Source organism: Neomonachus schauinslandi, chromosome 10 (assembly GCF_002201575.2).
Source record: "Neomonachus schauinslandi chromosome 10, ASM220157v2, whole genome shotgun sequence".
Classification (NCBI taxonomy): Eukaryota; Metazoa; Chordata; class Mammalia; order Carnivora; family Phocidae; genus Neomonachus; species Neomonachus schauinslandi.
This window is the reverse complement of record NC_058412.1, coordinates 20,886,917-20,906,413: the sequence shown is the minus strand read 5'-3', so window position 1 is coordinate 20,906,413 and position 19,497 is coordinate 20,886,917. Positions and strand designations below refer to the sequence as shown.

General features: G+C 53.3%; 1 protein-coding gene across 3 annotated transcripts in view; it reads left to right on the top strand.

The window, feature by feature from the left end:
• The window catches only part of OTOF (otoferlin), a 92,761-nt gene that overhangs the window by 40,511 nt on the left and 32,753 nt on the right, over positions 1 to 19,497 (top strand). For 2 of the 3 annotated variants that reach the window (XM_021697310.1, XM_021697307.1), the window contains exons 5-8: positions 562 to 743; positions 13,632 to 13,705; positions 14,688 to 14,814; positions 15,289 to 15,343. In XM_021697310.1, coding sequence (XP_021552985.1) covers positions 562 to 743; positions 13,632 to 13,705; positions 14,688 to 14,814; positions 15,289 to 15,343 — 438 coding nt within the window. Of the gene's footprint in view, positions 1 to 561; positions 744 to 7,113; positions 7,159 to 13,631; positions 13,706 to 14,687; positions 14,815 to 15,288; positions 15,344 to 19,497 lie in introns of all 3 variants that reach the window. The other variant, XM_021697309.1, reaches the window with a different exon arrangement.

Genomic DNA, 19,497 nt, shown 5'->3' with positions numbered 1-19,497 from the left:
GCTCCACTTTCTCCCAGAGAAAAGCCCAGGCTGACCCCCTAGTCCCTCCTCCAGAGTAGGAGGGCAGGTGTCGGATGAGCAGGAAGAAGTGCCGGCCCCAGGCCTCTGGAGGTGCCCAGGCCTCTTCTCCTAAAGGCTCAGCTCCTATCACATCTCCAGCCCCAGGAGTGAGGGGAGGTCAGCCCTGCTTCTGAGGACGAGGCACTGGGACCACTGAATGATCTTCTTGATTATGTATGCGGTGGACTCAGAGAGCCCACTGCAGTCTAGACTCAACTGTCCAGGGTGCGCCCCCCACCTTGGGCACCAGGGAGGAGCAGAGTCAAGTGCAACAGGACCAGGAGCCAGAACCCATTAAGTTGACTGAGTCTGTATGTCTCGATCTTTCTGAGCCTCGGTTTCCTTATCTGCCAAATGGAGGTGTGGGGAGGATAACACCCAGCTTGTCTTCCTCCAGCCAGTGAAGGAAGTGAAAGCACTTTGTAACCATCACAAAGTGGTGGCCCGTGCACGTTATTGCTATCGCGTTCCCCTGCTCAACACCCACCCCTCTCCCTCCAGACCAGCCTGTGTGTGGAGGTCCGGTATCAGGCCACAGATGGCACGGTGGGCTCCTGGGATGATGGAGACTTCCTAGGGGACGAGTCCCTTCATGAGGAAGAGAAGGACAGCCAGGAGACAGATGGGCTGCTCCCGGGCTCCCGCCCCAGCTCCCGGACACCAGGCGAGAAGAGCTTCCGGAGGTAACAGGCCGGGCCCTCTGGCTGCCCACCAGCCCCAAAGACACAGGGAGGATGCCTGGGGCTTGGTTCCCCTTGAAGGCCCTTCTTGGCCTGACTGGGCTCAGAGTCCAGGGCTGAGTTGCTGGAGAGACATAAAAGAGGCAGGAAGGTGTTTCTACAGTGCGCCACACACCTGTCCCCCAACCCCAGGGCTCACCCAGGGGGCAGGGTATCAGGGATCAGGCTGAGGGGCCAGGCCTCCTACTACCCTGAGGGAGTTCTAGGAGGGTGAGCTCTAACTTGAGGGGAAGAGGCTAGACCCCCTGCCTCCTAAGAGAACAGGTGAGGCAGACAGGAGGGGGCCCTACCCTCTCTGGTCCAAGACCCAGCAGTGTCAGACCAGCCCCTGGTGGCCTGCCATCCACCCTGGCCCCATGGAGGTCCAAGAGAGGGTGGGAGGCCTTTTCCTGCTAGGGTGAAGCCAAAGGTCTTGGTCAGGACACAGCCTCTCTTCTGTTGAGAAGAATGCATCCTGACATCCTGGCCCCCTCAGTGTCTAGGACTCACACCTGCAAATGTCCTGCCACACACAGGTGTCAGGATGCTGTGTCCAGGCCTACACATTCCGAAAGCATGATTTTTCAAAAAGGAAATGCAATTGTATTACTCTTAGGACTCGGAGAGACAGACTCTAAGTTAGTAAAATGTTGGCTATAGATTCCTAGTTCACTGGGAATAATGTGTAAAATGCAGGTAAGTCAATGGTGCATCTAAAGTTTTAGGGGAGGCACTCCCTCCCAGTGACTGCCTCCCTCCAATCTCCTGCCTTCCCTTTCCAAAAAAGTGTATTCAGTCCCTGCTCTGAAAAAGCACAGATTCTAAATCAGTGCAGTTGAATTGAGAATTGATGTATTTTTATGAGACATATATGCTTTTCTTCTTTGTACTTGAACTATTCTCCTCCAGCAACACACACACACAAACACACACACATACAATGTACAAGCTTAAGATCCTGGGAGCCAGGTGGGGAGTAATAGGAACCGTGCATGTGGCAGATGCACCAGACCTTTGACTCCAGGCCATCCGGGGGATGGGGTGACATCGCCCAGGCCAGCGGGGAGCCTGTCTTCCTTAGACTCTGGCCAGCCTGATGGAAAGGGCGTGCAGTTTGGTCTCAGGAGCCCCAGGTCTGAGTCCCGGCTCTGCCTCTTACCAGTCTTGTGACCCTTGGCCAGTCACATACCCACTTCACTGCCTCTCCTAACCTGTAAAATGGGGCCCGGGGGCAATGAGAACCACCCCCACCCTGTTGTTAGGAGAGCCAGCAGCACTGTGGAGGGGCAGGTTGTAACTGGGGTGCCGAGTGCTGCCCCATGTCAGGGCTGCTGACAAACAGGTTCTTGGCAGCTGAACAGTGCAAAGGGTCAGGATCCGGCTGGAAATGGTGACAAGAGGAGCAGGGACCCAGTGGAGAGCCAGGGGACACACACAAAGGGCACCATCTGGTCCCAATCCTCTGTCCCCACATAGGAAAGAGCTTGGCTTGGCTGGGGCTCGAAGAAAGGGCACAAGATTGAAGCCGCGTGAGGGCCAGCAAGTGCAGGGAAGGAGCGCTGGCCCGGAATCAGGGAAGCTAAGTTCTGTTAAGTCCCATCCTGGATGCCACTAACTGGCAAAGTGACTTTGAAGGAGTGACCTACCCCTCTGGGCCAGTTACAGGAATGGGTTGAACATCCTGGCTCCGCTCTAACTGTGACATCCTGAGGGACCAAGGGACACTCTGGATCTCATGGGTAGCACCCACATGAAACGGCTCTCTGGGAGCTCTTGACAGCCGAGGGCTGCCCTCTTTGGCTTCTGTAGCTCGGGGATGCTGAGGCAGTTCCTCTCTCAGTCCTAGGACAGCGGGCCAGGAGGCTGACGGAAGGGGCAGGGGTGGATGCAGAGAGCAAAATGTGGAGCTTTGGCCCCCAGATCTATAGAGGGCGTGGCTGTGCTTTCCCACCGCTCCCCGACCTTCCTGTGGCCTATCCCAGGGCAGCAGCCAGAAGCCAGAGCAGGAAGAAGGGTTTTTTCTGGGACTGGGAATTGGGAGAGGGTGACAACCACGGTCAGAGCCCCTTGTCTTCCAGATGCCACGGCCCCATGTCGGAGGGGCTGTGTGAGCATGTGCACGGTTTCCTGGCTGCTGCTGGGGCTGCCCGCCCTGACGCTAAGGGTACTTTGGGGATGGTGCCCTTGCCAGGCCTTGCCATGAAGCCAGCAGGCTACGTGTGGGGAAGAGGTGAGAATGTTCGAGGAGGACGCTTTGCTAGTGAGGAGAAGGTGGAGCTGCTTTAGAGTGTTTGGGTTTATCCTACAGCTTAATTCCGGCTGCCTCCATGGGGCCTGTGAGCTCTGGGTCAAGGAGCATGGGTGCTGACAAGAACCTGATAGTGGGCCTCAAGGCTCTAGCGTTATGTCTCACTCTCGTCACCGAAGTGCCAACCAGCCAGGCCTGTCAGCTCTGGAGTGTGGGAGGAAGCCACGTCTTCTGGACCAGAGAGCCCTCCAGAAAGGCTTTGGCCAACAAAGGGACAGAGGGAGGAAAGGATATATGTGCCTAGCCTCTGAGCCCCAGTGAAGTCTTCCTTCCCCATGTCTGCCCTTGCCTTCCATCCACTCCTGAAAAGGCTACCCCTTTGCAGATGACGGTGCTCAGTCTATCACGTGCCTCTCTTGTCTCTCCTCTGGCCCATCACCAGCAACAAGGAAGCCTCACTGCTGGCCAACAGCAGTGTCTCACCTGGTCATCTGGATCCATGGGGGTCTGGTGTGAGAATCCACTCTTCTCTGTGTGACTTGGCTCAGTAGGGTGCTTGCTGGAGGGTGGGGGGTGCTGGTGGAGTGAATGGGCAGGAAACAGCCTTTGCCCCGGACTGGCAGGGACTCATCCATGAATGACAGAGGAGGCTGATGGGGGAAGGTCCTGGGGAGCCCACACTTTTCCCTCTAGGGCCTGGGTGCCCCTGGCTGGGCTCCAGCCATCTGCCCTCACCACCCCAGCAAAGGCCTCTGTAGAGGCTCCCCTTATAAGGGCACTCACTCCCAAGGCCTTAAGTCTCTTCCTGGAAATTTCTCCCATTTGACCTCAGGGAATGTGTGCTGGCCCCTCTGCCCGAGCATTTCCCCCCAACCCCTAACCCCTAACCCAATAGTATCAGCTTGTTAACACTTTCCTGCCACAGTTCCATTGATCCCAGGCCCTGGTCAGTCTTGTGCCCTCTGAGCCACTCTGCCTACTTCTCTAGTCTCTGCCCCAAACCAGGGGCCCCTGATTTTGGCCAGCTCTCTGTAAAACACCCTGGGAGTGTTCCAGAAGGCCGTGCAATGCCATGGAGAGCACAGGGCTCAGATCCTAGCTCTGCTCTTTGGAGCCACAGTTTCTAACCTGATTCCTTTTTCCTTTCCCGAGTCTCCGTGTCACCCACCCCAGCTTCCACCCTGAGCACGATGTGACCTTTGGGCCCAGGCCCTGTTATCAAGGTCCCCCCTGGCTCTGGCCACCCCACCCTGTACCAGGGGCCCTGCTGACAATGCTGCCGACAGCTGGGGCTTCACAGCAGCCCGGGCCCGGGGTGGGTCTCACTTGCTCACGGGGGTCCCCTCACCTCCCACAGCAGTCAGCATTGCCGAGAAGGAATAAATCATTAACTCCATGGACACTTTGCTCTCAGGAGCACAAAACCAGGGCTCTGGGCCTTGCAAGTGAGGATACACCTGCCCCAGGCTCTGAAGGGAGAGGAGACTTTGGCCCCGAACATGTATGCGCATGCACAGTGCCCGATTGCTTGCCCACACTCACGTGCACGTACGTTCTTTCTGTGTGATGCCAGGGCGCTGCACTCACTGCTGGGTTCTGGGCTCTGCTGCAGCAGCGCCTCTAGGAGCCACAGCCCAGAAGGACAGAAAGGAGCCCCAGCTTTAATGTTGCAGCTTCTCTTGGAGCTTTCCTGCAGATTCCCTCTGTTCTGTGACTCTCCTCATTTTCTCCACCTGCCTGGCCTCCTGCCCTGCACGGCCCCACCTCCTTCCGCTCGGCACCCCTGTCTGAGAAGGTGGAGGTTCCTGTTGGGCTCCTCTCTGCTCGGTCTCATCTTGGGAAAGCAAGGGGGGGACCACTTTTCTTGTTCTCCCTATGGATCATTCTTCCACTCCAGCAGAGATCCATGGAAGCTAGGTAGCCCCCCACTCCTGTAACTGGGGTCAGAGGGCAACAGGGTATCCCCATGGTGTGTGTCCTGAGGTATACATGTGGTCGGCACAGCCAGCCTCGCCCCCAGAGCGCTGCTCTACCAGTTCCCATGATCTCTTCCCTGCCTCCCTTCCCCAGGCTGAGCTCCAGAGATGCATAGAGGAGCCAGGGTTCCCTTCCATCCCTGGCCCAGGCCTGGGTGTTCGAGTGAGGCCTGGCACCATGAAGCACTTGGGTCCCAGCAAAGCCTAGAGTTCCCCAGCGGGCTGCCATATTGGATCTCCCACCCTGTGGCTGCTCTCAGTGGCACACCCAGAGCAATGGGGATGGGTGTGAGGGAGAGGTGGTGTGAAACCAAGGCCCAGAGAGAGAGGATGCTGGCTGAGGAACAGGACTTACCTGGCCAGAGCGGGACACTAAAACCACAACGTGGACTCTAGGAGGAAAGTCAGAGCGGTCCAGGGCTTCACCCCTCGCAACAAAGACAGAGGCCGCATCCCACCCCTATCGCTTGTGGCTGAGTGACTGAGGGCAGGCTGAGCACAGAACCTTGAAGCTTTATTATTGTTAGTTGTAGTCCTAATAGGGGTTATAGGATTATTTTTTCAGAGAAAGATAGTTCTTTTCCCTTCTCCATTTCCATACTCAGACTGTGGGCCTGCGTGCAGCCCCTTTGTAGGCCCAGAGGCCTGGAGCATGTGGGGAAGGGTCCTGGCGGGCATGGGCCAGGCAGTATGTGCTGAGCACAGCTGCATGCTGGGCCTTGGTCTGCTCTGTGCCTGACCGGTTCCCCCACTGGGCCAGCCTGACACCTCTCTGAGATTTCAGAGCAAAACCCAGAGGGAAAGAGAAAAAGCATCACGTTTTATTGTTCAGGTAAATAAATTCCCCCTTCCTGTTCCATCCTCGGCCAATCCTAGATGATACAGTTCCCCTTCTGGTTCCTCTATTGCAATGCTTTTCAAACTTTTCAGGGTTACAGAGTTCTTTTAAAAATAATAAACACACTTCCCTCAAAACTTGGATCTATAATTCAGAAAAAGGCAGCCCTGTTTGGATTACTGTGAGGGTGAGGCGAGTAAATCTTCCATTCAGCCCTCGTTCTCAAAAGCTCATTGGAGCAAGCCCCATGCAGCTCTCACTGGGTCCCAGTGGGGCCCATGGCCCACGCCTGACCTGCCTGCCCCCAAGACCAGCCAGGCCTGGGGCCAGCATGAGGCTGCTGAGACAATCTCTCCTTTTCTACAGCGGGTGTTCTCTGATCAGTGGTCTCAGCCGATTTCAACAGCCAGAGACCTGGCTGATGTTGACTACTTTGAAAAGAATTACAGACTGACCAGCTTGCCTAATGGAAAGGATCACTGGCCAAAGCTGGACTTCAGCCGTGATCTATCTAGGCCTTCGGGTTCTGAGCTATCAGGGCTCAGAAATCCTGTCTACCTGGCAAGGCCCAGGCCAGTGCAGAACAGGGAGAGGAAAAAAATCACTAATTGTTGCCTGCTTTCTTTCCTTCATCCTCATTGCCACAGCATCAGGGAAGCATTGAGAGAACATTCCAGAAGGGTTTTCTGAAAGCCTCCCTAAAGAGGGAGAAGAGCACCGTTCTTACCCTGCCCTGTGCCCCAGAGTGCTAGCTCTCTACTACCACGTGCCCAGAATCTCCCCAGCCCACCTTTCCTCTTGGAGGCCCTCAGAGCCTGGGAGCTGGGCACTCCGTTGGAGGAGATCAGGGGAGGAGATGGGGAGGAGCAGGGTGGCCCAGGCCTGGAGGGTGGCCAGGTTCATCTAACCTTGCTTTTCCTGAGGCATCTGAGACCCACATTAGAAATCACCAAACCCTTGCCTGGGAATGGAAGAGAGCAGCCAATACCCTGAGGCCTCCTCCCTCACCAAGGCTCCAGGTTCTCCTGGGCTTAGGGTTGGGAGAGTGGCCACCCAGCCCCACTCCTGTGACCAGGGCAGAGCCTGGGACCATCCGCTCCTTGCCCAGCAGGCTTAGGCTGAAGTGAGAAGCTGTGGGGTGAGGTGTCCCTGGGACAAGGAGCCCCTGGGGAGTGGGGGGTCCGCAGGGCCAGGGTCTAAGTCTGCAAGTGTCTCTGGTCCACACCCTCTCACTCACATCCCCTTGTCTCCTCATTTCTTCTCCCTACTCAGCAAAGGCAGAGAGAAGACCAAGGGAGGCAGAGATGGCGAGCACAAGTAGGTGTCCCAGGCCAGGGCGGAGCCCATGGGGCCCAAAGGCTCCTCACCACAGGGTGTGGATGTCGGGATGGCCCGTCTCAGTGGGCTTAGGTGTGGACTGTCCTGGTGGAGCCAGCACCAGGGGGTGGCAGGGCGAGGGAGGTCTGTCCATCTGGCCATAGGGGGTGAGGGTCAGGGAGGGAGGGGGCGGGGGTGGGGGGCAGGCAGGTATCTGGGCCTGCTCATTTCCACTCCCTCCTGCCTCCTTTCAGTGTCTTGACTCTTCCTCTACTTCCCTGTTCAGCTCTACACCCACGTACCAGGCCCTTAGGCTTCCCTGTGAGGGAGGGAGAGTGTGACTGAAGGCATAGGAGTGGGGAAGGCCCAAGAAGCCAATGGCTACCTCCCCCTAAGAGTCAAGGCAGGGCTGGGAAGGTGGACATGCAGGCCTGGAGGCCCAAGGAGGACAGACTCCGGGCCTGGAATGGCCACAGGGGTGGCTGGGACATGAAGCCCCTGAAAGCTAAGGGGAGATGAGCAGATGAGCACTCTCTGGTTGTCTGCACAATCTCCATCCCCCAAAAGGCTTCCTGTGGGAGGGAGAGATCAGGGGCTATCTGGGAGAGGGCAGAGGTGGGGAACCCAGGTGAGAGGGGCCAGCCACAGGGGCTTGGAAAGGCTCAAGGCCCGGGGCTGATATGAGTAGGTCTCCCAGGGTCCCTCAAAAGCACATGCTGTCCCAAGAACTCTCCAGCATCCTGGGGAATTCACAGGAGCAGTAGTAGTCAGGGCTGACCAGCTGGAGGGGGCCTCTGGGCCACAGCCCTTTCCTAGAGATGACAAATCTGAGTCCCAGAGAGGGGAAGTAACTTGCCCCAGAATAGGAGCAGAGCTAGGATGACAACACAGGGAATTTAGCTTCTGACCCAGAGTTAACAATAGACCCAGGGAGTTTAGAGCACTTGACTGTACTCTAAAATTAATTTAATTCTCCAAATACACTGATGCAAGCTGAAAAGCCAAGCATGTGGTCTTTATTTTCCAGATAGGGAAACTGAGCTTCAGAGATGTTAAGACATTTACCCCAGAATGTGATGCCAATAAGCTAAAAACTACTTGACATGAGAACATCATGGGGACACCAGGACTGTGGCTTTAGGGGTCTGGGGTGGTCAGCACGGGTATGGGGTATGGGCCTGAGACCTCTGCTTGCGTTAAGATCCCGGGGGACTCATCGTCGTCCGGTGCTTTAACAAAAGCTTATTGAGTTCCAACTCCCACTTGTTACACACGAGCAAAAGCACTACAAGGCGATGGCACCGCGTGGGGAAAGTTCAGGCCCAGGCACCTGTAGGGTGGAGGAATGTGCCATGCTCTGAGCAAGGGAAGGAGCCAAAGGCAGGTCTCACACCAGGCTTGGAGAGGGAGCCAGGGAGCTGAATCTGGGGGCTGGGGTGGGGGTGCGGTGAGAGATGATGCAGACACTGAGCTGGGAGTCCCTCGTAGAGAGAGGTTTCGAGGGGTCAGGCCCGTATGGACCCTTAGATGTAAAAGGCCTCCGTAGAAGGTGTGAACAGCCTGTCCCTCCCCCGGGCTCTGTCTGCGAGGGGCGATGCTCGAGGGCCCTGCCTGGTTTCCAGCTCCTCAGTCTGTCCCAAGCCAGACCCCCAGCGACGCAGACTGGCCGCAGCTGAGGCGCCTCGCAGCGCAGGCACATTGTAGCCCCGCTGTGAACGCTAGGTCCCTAGCGCTACCTGATCCGAAGCTCTTGTCACCTCTAGTCAACACAGGGGATAAAGTCAAACAGCAATTTTTATTCGTATTTTAATGTGTAGGGCAGGAGGAGGATTGAAAGGGGAGGGAAATGAGATTGCTAAAAAGAGATTATAAACCAGTTGAAACTCTTTCGCCTGGGGAAGAACAATTATAAAAACCGTTTTAAATCCCTGAAAGGTTATTGTGTGGCAAAGCTGGCTAGTTTGGAGCTCCCTTGAGGAGAAATAAGTGGAAGTATGTGCCAGTTGCAGTAGGAAAAACTGAAGGATCCAGCCATGAGAGGACTCGTGCTCCCCGTGAGTCCGTGAGATGTGGGGAGAGCTTGATTTGGGGAGGTGGGAATCCATTGCCTCGAGGCTGTTTGCTTGAGTCTTGCACGGGGTTGGCCAACGGGGAGAGCTGAGGAACCAGCTCCCGGGTGAACTGTGGGCCTCAGTACACAAGGGCCTCCCAAGCCTCCTGCTTCCCCCGGGGCGCACGGGCAAACACGCCAATTCGGAGACAGGTTCTTGTATGAAGGCTCAACCTATCCTGCCCAGATGTGGGAAGCTCTTTGAAACTAACTGAAATTCAACACACTGTGAAAAACAACTCTACAGCCTGCAATTATGAAATTAGCTGCACTTGGGACAAAGGGATTAAACGAAATAAAACCTACCAAGAGGCACTTGGAGCACATGTCCCCAAGTTTGGAAAATGTGGCTGTTTCAACAATGCGGAGAGCCAGAGACCTGTTCCTGTCAGGCAGGAGTTCCCCCTGATTACCTGAGGCCTGAGCTGGTGAGCCTGGAGTGTGAGGACTGAAGGTGGTCTCAGGGCAGAGCCGTGGGCAGCCAGGCCTGGAGTCCATGGTCAGGCAGAGCAGCCCCTAAGGCACAGCCTCCAGAAGAATACACAGACCTGAACTCACAACATTTATTTTGGCCTGTGTTCCCAAGGGGCCCTGAGTGCATCCCCCGACCACGGCATCCTTCTAGATCTGAGCTGTGGAACCAGCAAAGAAATCATCAGGTCCAGAAATTTAAAAAAAGAGTTTACAAATGAGTGAACTAATGTTAAAATCTTTTCCCTAGAGGGAAAGAGTGGTCTACATTGTTAGGTGCATATCATTCTGCCTGCAGTGAATCCAGCAATGGGGAAGCCCAAATGTGACCCTGAATCCTCAGAGGGCCCGCAGAGGCCCACCTCCCCTGGCTCCAGCTTCTGTTTTCCTGCAGCCGTGAATGAGGAGCCACTTGGTTGCAAAGTAGTTTTTCACTGAGTTGATGATTGGCTTGTTTTCTTCGTCTCTTAATAAAATGCAGCATTTTATGTAAAAACGAAAACAAAAATTCAGTACACCAGCGCACCAGTCACCTAGTCAACAAATTCCACATTTTGGAAATCTTAGTCTTTAACACAAGTGGATAATCTTCAACAATCCCTGCCTAAGTTAACATTTATTCCAAAAATCACCTTTCCCCTTTGCCAAGGGGAGCAGGCATGGTCTTTCTGGAAAGCGGTGCAGTAACAGGCAGAAGAGGCTGCTTCTCTAGTGAACTTCTGCTGTGTCATCGATCAGAAAGCTCCAAAGGGCAGTGCGAGCCGGTGACATCACGCTCTGCTGCAGGCTGTCCAGATGAACTGAGGAGCAGGTCTAGGAGAAACAAACAGGTGGAAAGCCCACAGTAAGAATTTTGAAAATTACATTTACCCTACACATTCTGCATTTTTCATTAAGGGAGAAATCATGATTTTGAGACATTTCCAGGCACATAGGAGTACCACCGGTGAACCTGTCCACCTGAGATGCTTAAAATTATGCAGGATCTGGGAAGAGGGGTTTCTCCTTTGATTGGCTTCAGGGTACAGTAGAGAATAGTAGGAGAGCATAGGGTTTTGGGTTTTTTTATGTCTCAATCTTTGCTTCCAAATATATTTGTTTTAAGAAAGAAAGTGACTTTCAAACTCAAGGGCCATAACTACCCAAGGGAAGCCCCAGGCCCTTTTCTACTTGGGTGGGTCCTCAGGACCAGTATCAGAAAGCCACAATTCCCTGCTACTGGAACCCCCCCAGGCCTCAGGCAGCAGATACAGACCCTGTCCCAGGATGCCAAGCAGCTGGCTTCTCCAGGCAGGACCTGCTTTTGACCCAACACAATGCTTTGAGCTACCATCTCAGAGCACTTTCCCAGGAGCTTTAGGGCAAGGGGAACAGGATGGGGGGTTGGTGCAGCCCAGAGGGTTGGGGGCTGAGGAGCAGGGTACGCGTGATGGCATTGTGTAGGTCCCACACAGCTTGGGCCTGGGGACTGTAAGGATGGCATGACCCAGAAATGGCCAAGAAGCGATTGTACAAAGCCAGCCGTCCAGGAGACTCCTGGGTAATCCAGGCGACTGGCAGTCAGAGCAGAAAAGCTGGGCAGAATGGAGTCCCAAACACTGAGACAGGAAGCAGAGTAAGGACCCATACTAGGCACGCATCCTGTTGCAGGGGTCAGATGTAGCCAGTATCCCCACCCTTAAGGCCACCAGGCCAGTGTGAGCCAGGCAGTTTGGTCCATTCTCACGGCCACTCAGTTGTTCCTGATGAGGTCCCTGACCTGTTCCATGTTTTGTCACCAGCCATTAACCTTCATGGCAGTCTCTTCCAAAATGCGTTGAGGTTGAGATTATTTGTGAACAAGCCCCTTCTTTGTAAGTAAACCTGGGTAGTCTGTGGGACTCTTCATAGATGGCATCCCCATCTGCGGGTTGTGCTGGTCCATGGCCCACACCTACACCTACAAGTGCAGGCCCTGGAGACTCTTCACCAAAGTTCCAAATGGTCAGGATGGGATGTCCAGCGACAGGGAAGTGCAATCCTATTGTGGGCCGAGGGTGCAGGAGTTGCCGGCCTCGGAGGCGGGGGCTCTGCCCTTCAACCCCAGCGCTTGGAGCCTCTGAGTCTTTCCTTGGGCTGAATGAGGAAAAGTGTATGTCCCTCCCAGGATTGCTATGAAGATGAAATGAGCAAACATCTAAAAGCCTTTGGCCCACAGTAGGTGTTCAAGAAAAATTATATAATTAATCTCTTGTTGGCACATTAAAATTATGCAGGATCTGGGAAGATCTCTGGCTTGGAGTGGCCTTGTGCCCCCAGGTGAAGGGCCTTGCAGTCAGGGGGCCTGAGGGAAGGGGGCAAGGGCCCCTTCCTTATTAGAAGGGGAGAAATTTCCTTTCCCTCTCCTCCATTGTGACGTTCCAGACAACATGATGCTGACTAGTGTGGACACATCAGTGTTACCCCAGCCTTCCTTCACCCACCTCATGACTTTTTAGAAAACCATAGATACACTGCTATTTTCTAAGCTGTGAGCTGGTGCACACGGAAGGGTTCTTGGTCACTCTCTCACTGGGATGCAGACTCATAACCCTCCATGTCTTGCCTGGGAGTAAAGAAAGCAAAGAAGAGTAAAGAAAGGCCTGGGGTTAGGGTCGGGCCAGATTTGGGGGAATAAGATTGGCCCCCAACATGGAGTAGAGGGGCTTGAGGTTTTTAGGCCATCCCTACAAGGACAGAAAGGTTTTGCCCAACCTCACATTACCTGGCATAAAGAGCAGGGGGTCTTGGGAACCATAGTCAAGGCTCCACAGGGAGATGTGTGACCCAAAGGTGGGTGGGCTCTGCTGTAGGTGAGCTCAGAGTTGGAGCCTCCATCTCGCCCCACCTGGGCCTACAGGATGACAGAGCTACACCCAGGGGGAGGGAGAATGGGAAGAGGAGGGAGTCAGGTATCCAGCTCTTGCAATATTGATGGGGTAATGGAATATTGCACTTTACCCCGCACTGATCCTACTCCGGGTCCCTGCTGGCACCAGGGACCTCAGGCTCGGCTGCAGGGACATCACTGAAGGGACACTGACGGCCCTTGCCCCCTTCCCTCAGGCCCCCTGACTGCAAGGCCCTTCACCTGGGGGCACAAGGCCACTCCAAGCCAGAGAAAGAGGTAGGAACTATGGAGTCTGCATATGTTCCCGGGGGTTGGTTGAAAGGAGGGATTCCACAGTGAGTGGGGACAGGCAGAAGGGGTGGAAGCCAGCACCAAAGACAGATGGGAAAGGGCCCATCTCCTCCTCCTCACTGGGGACCAAGGAGAATCCGAGGGCATGGAGAGGTTGGGAAAGACAAGGCAAGCTTTGATCACCAGCACCATTTGAGAACTGAGCTGCTAGTTTCAACCACATCCCCCGCCTCCTCCTTGTCCTCTGCCCTCTGATCCTGTTCCTGTCCATCTGTCCTGATGCTCGGTCTCCGGTCATCTGGCTTTCTTTCCAACCAGTTGAGGTGGGGTGCTCGGATAGGGAGGAGGAGCTCGGAGGCATGATGGAGCTCAGAGCTCTAAGACCGGACTGAGGGAGAGGAGATCAGCGCAGGCCCCAGGAGGGCTCCAGTTAAAATCGTGCTTTCCAGCCGAAGGTCACCTTCTCTGATCGCTGGGCCCTGGCTTGCTCCTCCAGTGGTGCGAAGGCACGGGGAAGGAGGAAGTGGTGGGTCTCCTCTGCCCTAATTCCCCCTCCTGGCTCCCGCTTTAGAAAGTCTGGCCCCCAACATATCTCAGGACCAGCACGTGAGGGGCTGGAGTATGCAGCTCCTTTCTCTTACGTGTTCTTTCTCCGGGTTTGCTCTCCTGTGTTTGTGTGTCTTCCTCCTGGCGTCCATCTCCCTCCACCTCGTTCTGGTGCCCGCCTCACAGAGCCGGGAGGAGTGTGTTCTCGGCCATGAAGCTCGGCAAGAACCGGCCCCACAAGGAGGAACCCCAAAGACACGGTACGGACGCGCGCCCCAGGCCAGCCAAGTCCGAGGCCATCTCTCCGCACCTGACAGAGACCAAACCCCTGCCCTCCGCGGGCAGAGCCCCAAAAGGCTCTCCTGTGATTGGCCGGCGAAGCCTCCTAGGCGGGCCCTTTGCCTCCCATTGGCTGCCGGCGGAGCCGGGTCCTGAAGGTGGTCTTCAGGAAGGGGGCGCTCCTAGCACTAAGGTGGGAAGAGCATCTCCTCTGGTCTAGAACTGAGCAGAACCCTCTGTCGGATGGGCCTGTTTATAAAAGGCTCCACCAGCCCTCTCTGCTCCCCCCTTTTTTCCTGCACACAGAAGCCTAGAGATTGTTCATTAGAGAAGGGAGTAACAAAAACCGAAAGTGGTTGGACCAGTTCCCTATTTCTGGGGGGAAAACCAGCGCGTCCTGAGAATGCTTACTCAGTGGCAGGACTTACAGTCCTGCCTTTCCCCAAGCCTTCTCACCAGGCTGCAGGGAAGGCTCCGGGGAGGAGAGGCAGGCTGGGGCCTGGGAGCTGACAGAGCAGCAGGGCAGCAGAGAAAGATCACTCTGGGGGCGCCTGGGTGGCACAGTTGGTTAAGCGTCCAACTCTTGGCTTTCAGCTCAGGTCATGATCTCAGGGTCCTGGGATCCAGCCCCACATGGGGCTCCACACTCTGCGCAGTCTACTTGAAATTCTCAATCTCTCTCTGCCCCTCCTGCTTGATCTCTCTCTCTCTCTCTCTAAAATCAATCAATCTTTTAAAAAATTAAAATTAAAAAACAAGACCAGATACAATATCAATTAAAATCAATTAAAATCAAAGATCAAGATTAATAGGAAACACTGCAGGTATACGGGCCATAACATTCTAAGCAGATGCTACCAAGTAAACCCAGAAATTGGCTGTTAGCTTCCTGGATGCCGAAGCAAAAGGGGAGACAGTCTGTATCCCACCATCCAGTCCACCTAACTGGCCTTTCTTCGGCAGATGAACCGGCAGTGCTGGAGATGGAGGACCTTGACCGGTTGGCCATTCGGCTGGGGGATGGGCTGGACCCCGACTCCATGTCTCTAGCCTCTGTCACAGCTCTCACCACCAATGTCTCCAACAAGCGGTGAATATGCGGGAGTCACAAAGCCCAAACTGCCTCTGCCCCATCAGGCAGGACCCCGCTGTGTGTGGAATTGGGGTGGGAAAGAATCAGGGTCCCCCGCCAGCTTCTTCCTAACCCTGCCCCTTTCTCCTTTTCCTGGATGTCTCTCACGCCTCGGTCCCTACAAAGTCAGGAGCCTATTCCCAGGTCACTGAACACCTCCAGGCCAAAGGAAATCACAGAGCTGCCCAGCCCACATCTGAACCTGTTGACCTACTATCTATCTCTTGTCACTTATGTCATTAGCTAGTCCTCTCTCTTGGGGCCTCAGAACAACTAATCCCCTTCCCCATTCTGTTTGACAGTCCTGGAGTGTTTGAAGCCCATGATTCTGTCCTTCTGCTGTTTGCCAGGGTCCAACCACTGCCAGTGCCCACCTCCTCCCCTGCAAGCAGTCCCCTTACACCAGGCCTGACTGTACATTCTCCTTCTCAGGTCCAAGCCAGACATTAAGATGGAGCCATGTGCCGGGCGACCCATGGATTTCCAGGTAGGTGGGGCAACTCAAGGCTGCATACCTTGCAGACTCTACTCAGGTGGGGAGTTCTGACCAGATGTGCTTTGTAGACTCTGTGGTTGCATGGATCTGAGGGTCATAGAGAACCACAAGCTGAATGTAAATTCCTAAAGTAAGCGTGTTTCTGGGAGGCACTTGTAAAAGTGTCATAACTAAAGAGGCACAGGCCTAAAGAGGAACTTGAGAACTCTGCTCATGCTGGTCATAGCCCTCGCAGGATTTTGTTCGTGTCCAGCACTGGACTTCATAAAGTTAGAGGGACCTGGAAAAACCATAAAAAGACCAAGAAGCACCACTATATATATTCCAACAATTAAAATAAGAGCCTCTGAAGAAAGATTTTTTTGGTGTGCTTTTTAAATATTGTTTTCTATTATTTTAATGCCAGAAGTAATGTCAATCTTGGTTATCCATAGATGGTGAGAATGTGGGCGGGTTTTTTTTCTTTTTCTTTTTCTCTGTGTTTTCTGAAATTAACAGTTAATTTTTCTGTTTGTGTGTTTCTAAAACTGGAGACAAAATGGCTGAGATAGGGAGAGATTTGAAGCCATTGAATTGTAAATGTGGCCACAGTGCTTGCAGGATGGGTCATGAGCATGGCTGGTAGCTGCTCAGAGAGGGCCACACAGGACAACTGAATCCCAGTGCAGCCCTCCAAGCCTGGGGACCTGGTCCTGAGCTTTGCAGGGCCACACACCCAATTTTATTTCTTCTGGCAGAGTTGATCAGAGCCTGAGAGACTGAGTTACACTAACACAACCCACAACCGACTAATGTACAAGCCAGAAACACCTAGTACTTGTTTATAATCTGGAAGCAAGAAGGTCCATGGACCACCCATTGCTCTAGACCTTCCCTTAGAGTCTAACAAGACCCAGCTTTAGGTCAGAAGACTGTGGGCATTCCTAGGACTGAGTGAGTATGCTCACTGGTCAGAGGAAACAGAGCCTTCAAGAGACCCCACCTGGCTGCCACTGTATCAGAACCAAGGCCCAGAATCAGAATGCGCCTCCTCTCCCAGGTTAGAGCTATATCTTTTTTTTTTTTTTAAGATTTTATTTATTTATTTGCAAGACAGAGAGCGTGCACAAGAGCATGAGTAGGGGGAGGGGCAGAGGGAGAAGCGGGCTTCCCGCTGAGCAGGGAGCCCAGTGCAGGACTCTATCCAGGACCCTGGGATCATGATCTGAGCCGAAGGCAGACGCTTAACCCGCTTAGCCACCCAGACACCCATAGAGCTGTATCTTCGATGCTCATTTCCCAGATGCTGTGCGTACCACCCCATCGTTAAGGACAGCCCCACCTCACCTCCCTCAGGTGATGGTATCAAGGACTAGGAAGCCCCTTTCTTTGTATCAGTACATCTGGTCATGTTTTCTCAAGGACATTCCTTGTCTCCTTAATCCTTGCTTCAGTTTGTTTTCATCCAGTTGGCGCGTCTTTCCAGGTGCTCGAAAATTCGCCCCAGGCAGTGGTTTTAGCCAGCCTCAAGCCCTTGGGCTCCTGGGAGGTCTGGGAATGTCGCTCCCTCCCGTCTCTGCCACCACCCAAACACAGACTATCTTAAGACTTCCGAAGGCTTTTCTAGGGCACTGGGCTCAGGGCTTTGCTCCCCTGTTTTCTGAGCATAGGAAAATTCCAAAGAACAAAAACCTCTTTGTCTTTGTGTTTTCAGATACTGTTCCCCCTGTACTGTCACCAGCCTGCCACATAAGGGCACGTAGAAAATGGAGTAATTGTTGTTCCTGTTAACATAACTTATTTTCTTGAAGGCTTACTATGAGCCAAGCACTATGCTGCGAGCTGTATGTGTGTTTTCCATTTAAGTTAATGTAATTCTTACAACCATCCAAATATAGGTATTACTACATTTCATAGGTGAGAAACTGAGGCACAAGGAGGGTAAGGAGCTTACCCCAGGTCACATAGTTATTCAAAGGTAGAGCCAAGGGCGCCTGGATGGCTCAGTTGGTTAAGCAACTGCCTTCGGCTCAGGTCATGATCCTGGAGTCCTGGGATCGAGTCCCACATCAGGCTCCCTGCTCGGCGAGGAGCCTGCTTCTCCCTCTAACCCTCCCCCCTCTCATTCTCTCTCTCAATTAAAAAAATCAAACCTTAAAAAAAAAAAAAAAGGTAGAGCCAGAGTTCAAATCCAAGGGTGTCCAACTGAAGCAGTCAGAGTGACTAATTTCTCTCTAATTGAGCCTTTTGGATAGTCACCCCCTCTGGTCCCCATTCATCTTTAGCTTACTACTATTGCTTGTTTTCAAAACTCTTTCCAACTGCTTCCTGACAGAGATTTTTATTAAGTGGACCACACTTTCTCCCTCCAAAGACTTTCCAGACATTCTGCAATTGAACAGACAGTTGTTGTATTTAACCTGGTAACACAGTATTGTCCAACAAGTTCATTCCTATCTCAACTACAAATATGAACACAGTTTGAGAGAGAGCCCTGAGGATGCAAGAGTGGATTTATTCTTGCTTCCAATAAATACAACGTAGAAGGCAAGAAAACTTACCAAAGCAACGTCAGTCTGTGGAGAACTTGTATTCGCCCAGTTAGAAAGACCTCAGAAAACGCACCCAGCTGGTGGGAGGAGAGGGCCTTACCTGAACTCAGATGTGGGAAGGACCCTGAGGGCTCAGAACAGTGAAAAGGCCATGGCGTGCCCATCCCCTTTGCTTCTTCTGGTTAGAATGTATGTCATGTGTAAACCCTTTCCTGATTATTGGCATCTCGAAGGCGAGAGCTGCAATGTCATCCCAGTGAATATGCAGCTTCCCCATCAGAGTGAGCAAAGCTCAGCACTTGGCAGAGATGTTCTTGGTGGGTCATGGAGTCCTGAGTGTGTTCCCTGCCCTCTCTTCCGGGCACCAAGACCTAATACATTTTCGCCTCCATGTCATCTCCCTGAACAGTGACCCTAGACCCCAGCCCCGAAGGCAATATTGTACCCATTTCCTAGCTGGTCTCTGTACCACCACTGGCGTGATCTTCTCAAAATGCGTATCTGGTCATGTCACCTCGGCCACCCGGAGGGGAGAAAAGGTAAAGGGTGTTTCAGAAGGGCAGCACTGACGGGCCTGCCCCCTGCCATCTCCAGCTCCCCACCACCGTTCCTGCAGCACAGTCAGATCCCATGGAAGCAAGTCACAGAGTGCCATGATTCTTGGCTTCTCCCAGGGCAGAGGTATAAGTTTACATTCAGCCTTGTTCCTTGCAATGGCTTTCATGAAGTCACCTAGGGATTAGGTCCCTTATCTTGGGAGAGGAGGTCTGAATAGGTGATTACAAAAAGAGCCTCCCTGGTCAGCTGGTTGGTCCATCCCTTTGTGGGTCTATTTGCCTCCCCATCTTCCACCCTGGAAAAATCGAATTCTCTGCTGATGACTGGAGAATGGAAGGAAAAGATGGCCAATCCCTTCCCTCAGAATTTGTTTTATTTTATTTCTACTTTTTTTTAAAGATTTATTTATTTATTTGAGAGTGGGGAGGGGCAGAGGAAGAGAGAATCTCAAGCCGACTTCCCACTGAGTGGGAGCCAGATGTGGGGCTCGATCCCATGACCCTGAGGTCATGACCAAAATCAAGAGTTGGACGCTCAACCGACTGAGCCACCCAGGCACCCCTCAAAATTTGTTTTAAATTTCAAGTCCAAGTGATACCTTTCCCCTCCATATAGCCCCAGGTGGGGGTGGGGAACCAGTAGGAATGACGTTCTCCTTCCCCACCAACACCATGCACAGACCTCAGTGGTGCACTTTCAGGGTTCCCCTCAGGGGGTACCCGTCAGCCAGCAAAGAGCACCTTCTGGAGCCTCTCTCTCCCCACTCCACCACCCTCTGCTCCTTTCAACCCTCTGCCCTCCTCCTCTCCCCACCCTTTGGGTCCTGAAAAGGAATAGGGGGCAGAAACGCTAGCATCATTTGCTGGGCCTCTGGATAAAAAACATAAAAACTAACCAACTGCTCACATTTGGAAGGTTAATCTCATGATGGCATATCTTATTACCTTAATAAGTCAAAACTGTGTCTGTCTACTTCCCAGTCTTGAGTTACAGTCTTTCTTCCTTTCTTTTTCTTTCTTTCTTTCTTTCTTTCTTTCTTTCTTTCTTTCTTTCTTT